Here is a 13,843-nt window from a genome sequence, read left to right as displayed (position 1 = left end):
CGGCAGACAGATCGGACCCCTGACTAACATTTTTGACACTTTTGGGGGTACCAGTGACATTACTACAGTAATCAATGCTATACATATGCACTGTTACTGTAATAATGACACTGGCAGGGAAGGGGTTAACTTTATTGGTGATCAGTGGGTTAAATGTATCCCTAGGGGTGTGCTTCATACTGTGGGGGGGCGTGGCTTGTGATGTAACCACAGAGACATACGATCCTACATAGCAGGATCGTATGATCTCTGCAGTTAAACCAGTGAGAATGACAGACGGCTGTGTTTACATCAGCCACCTGCCTTTCTCCCTCTCCTGAGCGAGATCATGGGGATGGCCTTGAACGAGCGGGGGCGGGTGCGCGCCCGCCCCCTATAGGCTCCTGGGCGAGCGATGTAGTACTATGTCGGTTTGCCCAGGAGAGGCTGACTGCCACAGTAAATATACTGTGGGCGGTCAGCAAGTGGTTAAAGCACTTACCACCTTAACATGCATTTTTGATGTGCTTTTGATGCAGTGGTGATGCTTTTTTTGAAGCTTTAATGAAGCTTGGCAAATGCCCTGTGTGTGTGTGTTGATTTTAAAGGGGTTCAGTAGTACCCTCGTTCAGCAGATCCTCTGCTCAGTAGTCCACTCAGCTTTGCTGATCCCCCCCCACTAAGTAGTAACCCCCAGCTCTGCTGATCCCCCCCCACTAAGTAGCAACCCCTAGCTCTGCTGATCCCCCCCCACTAAGTAGCAACCCCTAGCTCTGCTGATCCCGCCATTAACCACTTGCCGACTGCCTAATGCCGATCTACGTCGGCAGTCAGCCCCTCACAGGCAAAGCTACGTCGCTAGCCTGTGAGGGTTTAGGGAGCGAGCGCACCCCCCCCCCCCTCCGGCGTGTGACCGGCGGACCCGATGTCCGCCGGTCACTCTGCGATCGTCGGGGGAGAGGGAGAAAGGCAGGCAGCTTGTGTAAACAAGCCACCTGTCATTCTCCCGTGTATGAAGGATGATCATACGGTTCTACTATGTAGAACCGTTGATCACTGTTCATACATCTGAAGCCACAGCCAATCACAGTAGAAAGCACGCCCCTAGGGATACACATAGCCCCACCCTTTCAAAAAAAGTTAATCCCTTCACTGCCAGTGTATTTTTACAGTAACAGTGCATATGTATAGCACTGATTACTGTAGAAATGTCACTGGTAACCCCAAAAGTGTCAAAAATGTCAGTCAAGGGTCCGATCTGTCTGCCGCAATGTCGCAGTACCGCAAAAAAAAAAAAAAATCGCAGATCGCCGCCATTACGCGTTAAAAAAAAAACAACAAAAATGACAAAAATCTTTCCCTTTGTTAGTAAACGCGATAACTTTTGCGCAAACCAATCAAAATACGCTTTTTGCGATTTTTTTTTTTTTTTTTTTTTTTAACCAAACATAGGTAGCATAAAACAAATTGGCCGAAAATGGTAAAAAATTTAGATTTTTACATTTTTTTGGGGGGGAATTTCATATAAAAAAATGTGAAAAATATGGCTATTTTTGCAAAATTTACGCTCTTTTTTTGTTTATAGCGCATGATCAAAAAAATCGCACAGGTGATCAAATACCACCAAAAGAAAGCTCTGTTTGTGGGAAAAAAAGGACGCCAAATTCGTTTAGATACAGCGTCGCACGACCGCGCAATTGTCCGTTAAAGTCACGCAGTGCCGAATCGCAAAATACCCCCTGGTCAGGAAGGGGGTAAAATCTTCCGGGGCTTAAGTGGTTAAGTAGCAAACCATAGCTCTGCTGTTCCCCCACTCAGTAGTAACCTTCAGCTCTGCTGATCCTCTGGTTTGCTGACCCTCCTCTCCTCTGGTCTCCGATATATTCCTCCCACACTGCACACCAGGTGTGATAGTGATTGACCGATATCATTTTTTCATTCCCGATACCGACACCGATATTTGGGTCATCGCGTATCGGGGTCGGCCGATATTTTCGTACATTTAAAAAATATATATATTTTTATTTTTTTTACCTGACAGGTACTGTTGTGGAGGGATCTGTGGGTCTAAAAGACCCCAAACCCCTCCTCTGCACTGTAAAAGCATTCAAAACACCAAGTTTGGCTGTTTTGAATGCTGTAGTTTTTTTTTTAAATCTGGCGCCGAGTACCCGGACCGGGTTTTTGCATGGAGACCCGATCAGAGCCGAATGCGGCTTTGATCGGGTCTTCTGCGACCGTGCAGGCGGGTTGCCCGGGTCTCCTGGTGGAACAGGAGACCCTAGTGAGTTGCGGAAGGCGGTGGGAGGGGCGTCCCCTCCCGCTCCTTGTAATGACAGCCGAGCGGCTTCTCAGTGGCATCGGTTGTCATTCCAAGACAGCTGACCATTGGCTATGGATGCCGTTATCGGGCTGATGCCTCTAGCTGCAGGGATCACTCCGGTACAAGCACTTTTCCGAAATATCAGCAATATCGGTAACCTTCGGGGCCGATTCCGATATATAGGGGAAAGTGCATATCGGCCCTCGATATATCCGCTTTGCCGATAATCGGTCAATCCCTAACGTGTGACATTGCTAGTTTTGCTTGCTCCAGTCTACCAGCTCTGTGGATCCTCCACTGTTCAGTCCTCTCTCTCCAGTCCCCACTTAACTTCCGCTATAGCGTTCCTATATTGCACACCACGTGTGAAGTCTGCTAGTTGCACCGTTCCAAGCCAGACTCCGCTCACCTTTTTGCTGCTCTACGCTGCACAACAGATGTAACGTCTGCTCCACAAACTTCCAAAATATATACACATGAACCGGAAGTGACCACTGATGACATCTTTCTGGTTCACTTGTTGGTTTCCCAGTGCATAATGGGTCACCTCATACCTGCAATACCTCCAAAACAAAGTGAAGCTATCTCTGAATAAAAGCCCCTCATAAGCTGCAGGTGCTGTTAGCGAGCGTTGTCATGGACTTCTATGGATGCTTTGGAGACGCTTAGAAGCACCAAGAAAGTGACATGGGGTGTAATATTTTAAGCTAAGCAAACACAACGTGTAAACAGGACTAAACCATTTTCTTTAGTGACAGGAACTTTAATTTGCATTCAGAGTGCTTTAAAAAAGCGTGTCCAATGTCACATTTTGAAGCAAGTATAAATGAGCCCTTAGAGAGCACAAATCTACCAAATATATATCAATATGAGTTTTATAAAATGTGAAAACAGTGAGGGTCCATCATTCTCTTCCCAACATCTTGTTCCAAGATCATTTGCTGTACAACCTTCCTCTCATGATCCAGTGTTTGTGGAGGGGGCCACCACAGTGAGACCCAGGAATCAGGGCGCCACGGGGCTTACCTTTGCTGGAGTCTGTAATGCAGAGATGTATGCTCACCCTTGCAGATATCCACAGTCCAAGGTGACAAGGTAAGAAAGCCACCTGGGCTGTGAATCTGTGCACGGGGGCTTGGCAGGGAAGGTGCTCCAATAAGCAGGACCGGTGTAACGGGAGAATTACCTACCCCGTGAGAAAAACCTACTCTCGTCATTTCCGGCCAGGAAGAGCTGAGCAGCGCAACAGTGCGCATGCTCACAGACCCGGATACCTATAGGAACAGATGAGGAGCTGTGTAGTGTGCATGCGCACTAGCATAAATTGATGAGGGTGTCCGTGAAAAAAACCTACCCACGCGGCGGGTACATTAAAACAGCTGGGCTACAATACGAGTAATCTCCGCTCCTGACCCTGTGACTTCCCTCATCTTGGCTAGTAAATATAAAAGCGGCTGGCGGGTCCATGAATTATGTTTTCATACCCCCGCCGCCGCTTTTATATTTACTTGCCGAGATGAGGGAAGTCACAGGGACAGGAGCGGAGATGACTCATATTGTAGCCCAGCTGTTTTAATGTACCCGCCGCGTTACACACACTGAGGGTGAACCGGAAGTGACGAGGGTAGGTTTTTCTCACGGGTAGGTAATTCTCACGGAACACCGGCAGGAATACAATGGGAAGGGAAGTCCAGGAATAACTGTAGTCACTGGATGACACTAGTCCGGATAAGGATCAGGAGATGAGAGGAAGATAAGGTCGCAGGAACAACATGGAGCGAAGGTAAGGATGGAAGCCGAAGTCAGTCTGGAACACATGCTCAGCAAACAGGAACAAAGTCTGTCAAACAGGAACAATCTGGAACAAAGATCAGCAATACAGTCTGTCAGACAGGAACAAAGATCAGCAATGAACTGACACTGCTCTAAGGGAGAGGCAGTGTTTTTATAGCTTGCTTAATTAAGCAATTCGTTTCAGGTGGACAATGAGAGACAGGAGTATAATCAGGTGAAGTCCAGCCCCCTAGTGCTGCAGGCAATACCAGATTAACAAGACTAAATACATATGAGCTGAAGTGTGGCTCAGAGGCAGGATAAAAGGACAGAATGTCAAAGTACCCAGGTTCAAATCCCATGTCAGGTACTTAATGGCGGCCACGCCTGGCCGTCTGTAATACACGGCGAGAACTGGCAACCACAGGTGTTTATCAGGTGGGACGGCCAGCTGTACAGGGTAAATGCCATGGGGAAAACTTAAGCCCCTCACCACGTAGGCTCCATGTTTCTTTATAGCTTTTTCACAGTTGTACTCATGCTATATATATTAGGAAAACAATTTGTGTTGGTTTTTCTGCAGATATTCCACGATTGATCAGAACTTTCTCCAGTAACCTCAGAGCGGTTCACAACAAGCTGACAGCGAGGCCTCTGGAAGAATCCCAAAGTGTCAGGGTGGAGAATGTCCGTGAGAACACATCTGAGATGCATCTGACTGCTTTCTTTGAGAACCCAAAACAGGGGGGAGGAAGAGTAGAAGAGATTGTGATGCTACCTGAGGAAAGAGCTGCACTGATCACATTTCAGGACACAGCAGGTGAGAACAGAGCAGACGGAACCTTCACAGGTTGGTTGGTGCCTCTTAGAAAACCCTCTAAATGATATGATATGGTAAGTGGCACCTCAAGGAGAAATAGAACCATTTGTGGCCAACAAGAGAGTGTTTATACTCAGCCTAATAATGCTAGAAATGCTCCAGTGGAAGTGTCAGTTGATCGGGTCAGGGGATGGGTTATGGGCAGCCTTTGTTTGATGGCATTTTTAACTTTTTATCAGCAAAATGATGTACTATGTGATATTCATTGTTGGCCAACAGATTACAAAAACTTTTAGTTGTGTTTACTTCAGAAACTCACTACTTCTGAAATGTATTTGTTCATGGCAGAGGAATTGAGCAGTTTATTACGGAGTACCTAAGTTTCTCAAATAGTCAGTATCTTAAACTAAAATGTTGTTTAATTGGGTTATGAAAGCCATGCAAACACAAGGTGAAAATACTCACATTATTCAGACTGTGATAAGAATGACCCCCTCACCTCGCCACTCCAAAGCCTCTATTGTAGCCCCCTAAGACACCACATTAATCAATATTTGGTCAACCACTTTGAAGAACTTAATGTTTTACATGAAGCATCACTGTGAACCATCAGTTTTTTTCTTTCTTTTTCAGATGTTAAAAGAGTTTTGAAGAAGGATCATGTGTTTTCCAAGAAAAAGATATCTGTATACCCTTACTACCCATTGTTGGGTATAGCACTGTATGGGAAGGATGGACCTTGCATAGAAATACCAAAGCCTGTAGAGTTTAATATCAGTCCCTACATATTACAATATATCTGTAATAATGAAGGACTAAAGAACAACATAGATGTGAAGATGAAGAATAAACACTGTGAGATCAAATGGCCAGATCAAGACTGCCAGGATCCTGTCCTTCAACTCATCTTCCCTCCCACCGTGTCCACCAATCTCAGGTCTGTGACAAAGATTGTACCAAAATGGAAAGAGGATGTTTCTAATGAATTCCAACTCTTCATATCAAAGTTCAGAGTAATAGAGTATAAAATGGATAAGTCAGTCTGGGAAGCTATTAAAGAACATGTCAGCAGCTCCACCTATGAAGGAGTACTCCTCAAACCTGACTTTGGTTCAGAGAAAGTTTTCTTGGCTGGAATGTCCAAGGATGTTACAAAGATTGACCAGACATTCAGAAAACTGATAGAGGAAACCACCGAACAGGTAGAAAGAAAGAAACAAACCAAGACTGAGACCTTATCCATGTCTCCAGCCCTCTATCAGATTATGTGTAACAGTGGTCTGAAGAAGAAGATCCTTGACCAAGTTCCAGAGTTGAAGATTGATTATGATGTGCCAACAAAGAAAGCCCGTCTATCGGGACTGAGAGAAGAAGTGCTCACCGCCAAATGTGAGATACTCAACATCACACAACAAATGAAAAGCAAATCCATCCAGATGAATCCCCACCTCGTCCAGTTCCTGATATCCACCGATAACGAGGAGCTGTCCTCTCTGCTCTTTGTACGTCACAACATTAACGCAATGCTGGAAATTGATGATGGTGTTGTTAAACTGTTGGCTCATTCAAAGGAAGACTTGACAGAAGCAGAAAAGCAAATTAAGGAAAATTTGCTCCACAGACAACTTTTAGTTGAAGACAAAAGTCTTCTGAAATCTCCTGAGTGGAGAAGTCTCCAGTCACATCTGCTTCAGGTATTTAATGCAGAGAAAATCACAGTCCTAATAGAGGAATCTTGTTCTGGAACAGAGGACAATGTGGTAATTTCCGGCCTGACGCCAAATGTTCAAAATTGTTACCAACAAGTCAGCGACTTTCTGGAGAAGAACACTACTATAGAGACCGAAATTCCAGTTCAACCTTCAGCAAAGATGACGTTCATCTGGGAGAAAGGGAAGGAGATATTGGAAAACATAAAGAAAAATGTAAATGTAACAAAGAACCAGAACAACATCTGCCTGTCAGGACCACGGGTGAAGGTCCAAGAATCAGCAAATGTCATTAGGGACATGCTGTACTCACTTCACACTGATACTCTGCGTATTGAGAAACCGGGAGCCAAAAAGTTTTGTAAAGTCAATAAAGAAGTTCATGCTACAACCGCAAGGACAAATTACCATTGTGTAATACGCTTAGAGGAGGCTGGTGTAGAAGATAATCTATTTCATAAACCCCGATTCCAAATAACTCTTCCAAATGGAATAACCCTCTGTGTATATAAAGATGACCTGTGCCGTCACAATGTAGATGTCATTGTTAATGCAGCCAATGAAGATCTGAAACATATTGGGGGTTTGGCAAAAGCTATTCTGGATGCATCAGGAGGTAAACTCCAAGATGACTGCGATCAGATTATCAGGAAAGAGGGTAAATTGTTCACTGGAGATTCAGTAATTACTGACGCAGGGAAATTGCCATGCAAGCAAATCATACATACAGTCGGTCCCCGGTGGGATGGAAATTCACGCTCCAGATGTGAACGGCTTCTACGGAAGGCAATTACCACCAGTTTACAGCTGGCCTCCGAGAAGAGTCACAGTTCAATAGCAATTCCAGCTGTCAGTTCTGGAGTTTTTGGGTTTCCCCTAAAATTATGTGTTGAAAACATAGCGGAAGCCATACGGGACTACGTAGAGACGCCGGGACAACAGAGCACTTTACAGAGAATCCATCTTGTAGACATGAAGGATGAAACCGTCAACCTTTTCTCTGAGGTCACAAAGGCAAAGTTTGGTAACCAAACAAACGCTGTGCCATCTACATCACTGGCACCCCAGCCGGTCACAAGAGTGGCACAGAACCCACCAGTGAATAGAGGTAATGACAACACTGTTATGACCAAGGAAGGACTGAAGATCCAGCTGCTTCAGAAGAACATTGAGGACTGCTCGGTATGTAGATTCTCCAGCATTTTCCTGCTAATGTGATTTAATTTTATGTGATTTTTTTTTTCTTTTAAAAATAACAAACATGCCTATAACTTACCTGCTCTGTGCAATAATTTTGCACAGAGCAGCCCTAAACCTGTTCTGGGGTCCCTTGCAGGTGTTTTAGGCTCCTCCTTTTCATCTGGTGCCTCCACGGAAAGCTGCCTTTCCTGGGGACACCCATGCGGGCTTGCTCCCGAGTCCCGCTGATGCATCCATTGAAACAGACAGCGGAACTCGGGCCCGCACCTGTGTCACAGGATTTGATTGATAGCAACGGGAGCCAAGGGCTCTCGCTGCTATAAATCTGCCCAATGAGGAGAGAGACAGCTGCAGGCGCGGCCCATGCACATCGCTGGATTGGATCAGGCTCAGGTAAGAAAATGGGGGGGGGGACTGGGGTGCAGCTGCAGCACAGAAGGTTTTTCACCTTAATGCATAGAATGAAAAGCTTGAGGTTTTACTACCGCTTTAGGGCAAAAATATAAGCCTTTCTCAACCAGAATTCAGAAGATTCCTGAGGTTCTTCCAGAGGTTACCTATGAGACATAAATAAGTATCAAAAATAACTGCGCTAACCTTGAGATGTGGTATTTAGTGTATGGTCATGGTAAACTTAATTAGCAAACAAATAATTGTTAAAAAAATTATTAATTGTTAAAATTATAATTTACCCTTCAATACAGATATAGACTAGATATGTGAATAAAATCCAAAAAAGTGCATATAATAGTGCCAAATATAAACCAATAAATATGCATATATTCCAATAAAACTGTGGCAACCAGGTGCTCCAATAAAAATTATTATAGTCCATAATAGTGCTGACTAGAAAAAAAGTGCAATAGTGCTGTAAAGTCCTTTGAGTGCAAATAATACTGGTGTGGTGATGGTATGACCCTCCACTTCACCTCAGGTGCTGGATGGTAAGGTAGCTCACTTACCAAATTTTGTGGATTCCTGTGGCGTACGCCAGCAAGAATCAAACTGCGCTTGTACACTGCTCCGGATTTTTGCTCGTGGATAAATGTGGATCCTTTGGAGGCAGATGTTGCTCAGGATAAAAGAGAAAAAAAGCTCCTCATCGTGTAGAAGGTTAAAAACTTTTATTGAACTCTTCACACGAACATCAAAAATAAAAAACTTGTCACTCCAAATCACTTCAAACAGAGGTTAAATCGTATGCTCAAACTGGCCAAAAGTGCAAAAAAATAGAGCTATGTCTCCGCTCTAGCCCCTTCTGGGCTCCTTCCAGCCTCGCGGCTGCTAATCGGAGATCTACAATGTGAACAGTCGCGTATTGGCGCCGTACCCGGAAGTTGGGACTCGGCGTGCGGTTTAGCAGTAGGCTCAGAACGAGGCAGCGTGCGTATCAACTTGACGCGTTTCGTCAGAGATATGACGTCTTTGGAAGTGGTACGTGCGCTGCGTGGCTGAGTTTATATAGGAAATGCGGAAGCCACATCCGCTATTCAACCCACCCCCTGTTTATCAATATTTGGTCAGACCGGATACACCTCACGATGTCTGTCATCCCAAGTTGTTGTAATCAACCAGTTGGTGTAACCATAACAGTGTATTCCAAACGGTCCGTGTGTATTTATAAAGGAAATTAGTTAAATTTCATAAGTTATTTTGATTTCAATTGGATCCAAATATCGCTATTAGGACCCCTTTAGACACCAAAAAAAGGACCTTATTATTTTTCTGATAATTTTTCCTTATATATATATATATATATATATATATATATATATATATATAGTGCAAATATGCTAAATTTCCCCTGTGTAGATATATAAAGTGATGTGAATAAACTTATATTGTGATAAAATTATATAATGATAAAATTATATGTGAATATACTTGTTATGTGATTACTGTGGCATATGTTAATTAGTGGGTCCAATACCACTTATTTGTGAATCAAAATTACTAAAAATACTAAAAAAAATAAAAAAAATTAGTGTTCTATGTGTGACTATAAATAATTATAGATTTGTTATATTTATAAAATTATGGTGTTGTAATCCTTTGACAGGATACGAACAGCGTAAGATCAAAAAATCAGGCAAACCCCCTTTTGGTACACAATAATTCATATAAAACTACTGAAAAAAGGTTGTATGTAACTAGAAATAAGTTAATTTTAAATATAATTTTAAATATTGGCCTAGTAAGGGATTAATCAACGAAGGAAATGTCTTTAGCAATAAATAGACACCAATATTAAAATTAGTATAATCTTAATATCAACAATATGAAACCCTAATATGAATAAGATAAATAACAATGTCCTAAAAAATTCCCCACATTAATATACTAGTCAGTAATTGGAGATAAAACAATTTAAATCAAGATCTATGTTCATACCCTCAGGCTGTAGTGTCCCTAATTCATAGCTCCAATATGTCTCATTTTTTGATATAGCTATTCGCATATCACCTCCTCGCCAGTGGGTGTCCACTTTGTTTATCCCACTGAACCTGAGTAGTGTGGGGTCTCTGTTATGTGTTCTAAAATGCATGGAGACGCTATGCTTTTTAAAACCCTTCCTTATATTATTTAAATGCTCCCCTATTCTTATGCTTAGTTTTCGTGTGGTACGGCCTACGTACTGTAGGCCGCACAGACAAGCTAGTAAGTATGTAACGTGAGTGCTGGAGCACGTGATCAATTTTTTTATCTGGTATTCTTTGGAAATTTTATGGGATGTAAATGTTATTTGCTTTCTAGTTCTATGTTTAACTGTTTTACATGATTTGCATTTTCCGCAAGAATAGAATCCCTGGAAGTCTAAAAAAGAGATCATCTTTTTAGGTGGGTCGGGGATGTTGTGTGCTAATCTATCTCTTAAATTAGGTACTCTCCGATAAACAAATTGTGGCCTCGGTGGTAATATTAATTTGAGGGTGGTATCCCTCATTAATATATGCCAATGTTGTTTTACTATTTTTTCAAATTGTCTATAATTTCTGTGATATTGTGTGATAAAAGCAGCATTGGAATAGGTGCTATTTTTATTTTTAGTCTTATCCTCCAATAAGGTTTTTCTATCCATATTGCCAATGTTGTCTTGGAGTGTTAGCAATTGGTGTTGGTCATATCCCTTGTCCTTTAAACCTTTTTATTAATATGTTTGCTTGTTGATTATAGTCAATGTTGTCTTTGTAGTTTCTCCGCATTCTCAAAAGTTGTCCCTTAGGAATTCCCTTGATCCAAATAGGGTGGTGACAACTATGAGTGGGAATGTACCAATTTCGATCCGTTACTTTAAAAAATGTTTTTGTATAAAATTTATTGTGCTTAGAATAAATAGTCAGATCTAAAAAATTAACCTCTCCTTTATCATATGTACCAGTAAATTTAATCTTATAGTTATTAATATTCATGTTGTGTAAAAATTCTTTTAATGCGTCCTCCGTGCCCGTTACCATCCCCAACACCAAGAAGGACAACCCAATCAAACCCCTGTGAGACCCACACATTTCACTACACAAAAGAAAAATACTAATACCCCAGCGGGCCCCCATCCCACTGCAACACCCAGACCCCCACCTAGACCAAACCATTACAGCCCTTATCATAGGGAATATGAACAGGGAGATTATTACCAACCGAACCATCATAACCAACCCTATAAACAGGATTTTCACAACAGGGAATATGGCAACCCACCAGGACCCTCATTTTACCCCAGGGGGCACAGGGGGTGGAATCAACCCAATCAAAGAAGAGGCAGGGGAGAGAGGGGCAAACCCTGGTACCAACCCTACCCATACCATCAACCACCCCCACTACCACCACCCCCACAACCAGTGTATGGAAGAGGGGAAAGAGACGGAGAGGGTGCAGAGGGGGCCGCGACATAAAGGAAACGAGAATACTAGGCCAGGGGATTTATAATCTAACTAATGAAACCTTTACGAAGGAAGAACTCATGGTATTAGATCAGGGACTTAAATATGCCCCTGACAAACAGTTCAATGAGTTCCAAACATTTATAGACCTCCAAAAATTTGTAAGAAAAATTAACATAAAAAAACATTACCATCACAAAGAGGATAATATGCTTTTAGATAGTAGTACAGAATTTCAACATAGTAATTTAAAAAATAAATCTACTTTTAACCCTAAACCCCCAACAATTATTTTACGGAAACTTTTAAATCCATGGTCACTCAAGACCTCAAGGGTATTCCAAAAACCAAAGGAAGAAATAAGAAACATATATGGGAAGGTATTAAGAAAATAGAACAAAGGAAAAATATAGTTATCTGCCCAGCGGACAAAGGGGGGGGGGGGCTATTGTTGTCTTAAGCAAAGAAATGTATAAAAAAGAATTTAATTGATTGGTGCAAGACATATCAACATATGAAAAATTAAAGAATAACCCTACCAGTAAATACAGAAGTAAATGTAAACTACTCCTAAAAAAAGCACACAAAAGAGGCATATTAAATAAGAAGGGATACAGATATCTTATTCCTGACCATCCCAGACTTTCTATTATATATCAATTCCCAAAAGTACATAAAAATTTAGCAGACATGTCTCACTGCCCCCCCCTGCACAGATGTCACACTGCCCCCCCCTGCACAGATGTCACACTGCCGCCCCCCCCCCCCGCACTAGATGTCACAATACCTACCTAGCCATTATACTGACCTAACTAGCCTCTACACTGACCTACCTAGCCACTAGACTACCACTACACTGACCTACCTAACCAGTACACTGACCTACCTAACCACTACACTGACTCCACCATCCATGATATCGCCACCATACACCACTCCTCCCCTTGTGACGTTTTCTGCACTTGAGAGTTCCCGGTGCAGGGGGAGGACCAATAGGCTGTTGTGGAGGAGTGGACCCTAACCATTACACTAACCTAACCATTACACTAAGCACTACAATGACTTACCTAGCCACTACACTGTCTTATCTAACCACTACACTGACCTACTTAACCACTACACTGACCTACCTAGCCACTAGACTGACCACTACACTGTCCAATCTAACCACTACACTGTCCTGCTGTGCTGGTGGTGGGGTGTTGTGTGGGGATCTGTGCCGGGGGACTGCTGGTGGGATCTGTGTGTGGTATGTTGAAGTGGTTGGGCGTGGCGGGTGACGGGCCTGTGTGTGTCGGGGCAGATCTGTGCGCAGATGGTAAACATCGGGTGAGGGCTTGTTTGGGAGATCGGCGGATGTGTACCGTGTGTGCGGTGGTGCGGGGGGGGTGCGGGGGTGAGTGGCGGAGGTGGGGTGGTGGAGGCTAGTATGTGGTACAATGGTGATTTCAGTGGGTAGTGTCCAGTGATGGATGGGCGCCCGTGGGGTGACGGTCGGTGGATGTGATCGTGGGTATGTCAGTGGATGTGGGTGCAGGAGTGGATGTGTGTGGCTGCCAGTGAGTGGGTGGGTGCGGGGGTGCGGGATTCCTTCTGGTGTGTGGCCGTGCAGAGAAATAGCAATTAAAAAGTATAGCAATATCAAAACAAGTATAAAAATGGTGTCCGTATAATTTATCAAGTAAATAAATCCAAACGCATGTGCAATCTCGGTGACTTTGAACCAGGAAAGAGTCCTAAAAAAAAAAAAAAAAAAAAAAAAAAAAAATTTAGCAGACCCACCGGGAAGACCTATTATAAGTGGAATTAATTCCATCTTTTCGAGAATGGGCGAATACTTGGATCATTATTTGCAACCACTTGCACAATCCTACCCGGCCTACCTTAGGGACAGCAAGCAATTGATCAATATTTTGGATGGAGTAGAGAGCGGCCCAAATATAATAATGGCAACAGTTGACATAGAGTCACTGTATACTAACATAGACCAAGATGACGCACTGAGGGCGGTCATGTGGGCTCTAAAAGAGAAAACTGATATCAAACATGAGCAACAGGTCCTTATTGGAGAAATGCTTGACCTAGCAATGGGGAGCAATTATTTTTGGCACGAAGGCCAGTATTACAGGCAACACAGGGGCATGGTCATGGGGGCTAAATA

The 13,843-nt window shown here is 43.1% G+C and overlaps 1 protein-coding gene across 1 annotated transcript in view; it reads left to right on the top strand.

The window, feature by feature from the left end:
• The window catches only part of LOC309558833 (protein mono-ADP-ribosyltransferase PARP14-like), an 85,776-nt gene that overhangs the window by 16,207 nt on the left and 55,726 nt on the right, over positions 1-13,843 (top strand). Inside the window, exons 5-6 of the mRNA XM_082261916.1 lie at positions 4,659-4,895; positions 5,529-7,786. Coding sequence (XP_082118042.1) covers positions 4,659-4,895; positions 5,529-7,786 — 2,495 coding nt within the window. The remainder of the gene's footprint in view (positions 1-4,658; positions 4,896-5,528; positions 7,787-13,843) is intronic.

This window comes from Pelophylax lessonae (assembly GCF_965119305.1).
Source record: "Pelophylax lessonae genome assembly, chromosome: 6".
Taxonomy (NCBI): Eukaryota; Metazoa; Chordata; class Amphibia; order Anura; family Ranidae; genus Pelophylax; species Pelophylax lessonae.
The sequence above is the reverse complement of the archived record's forward strand: the minus strand, read 5'-3'. Positions and strand labels throughout refer to the sequence as shown.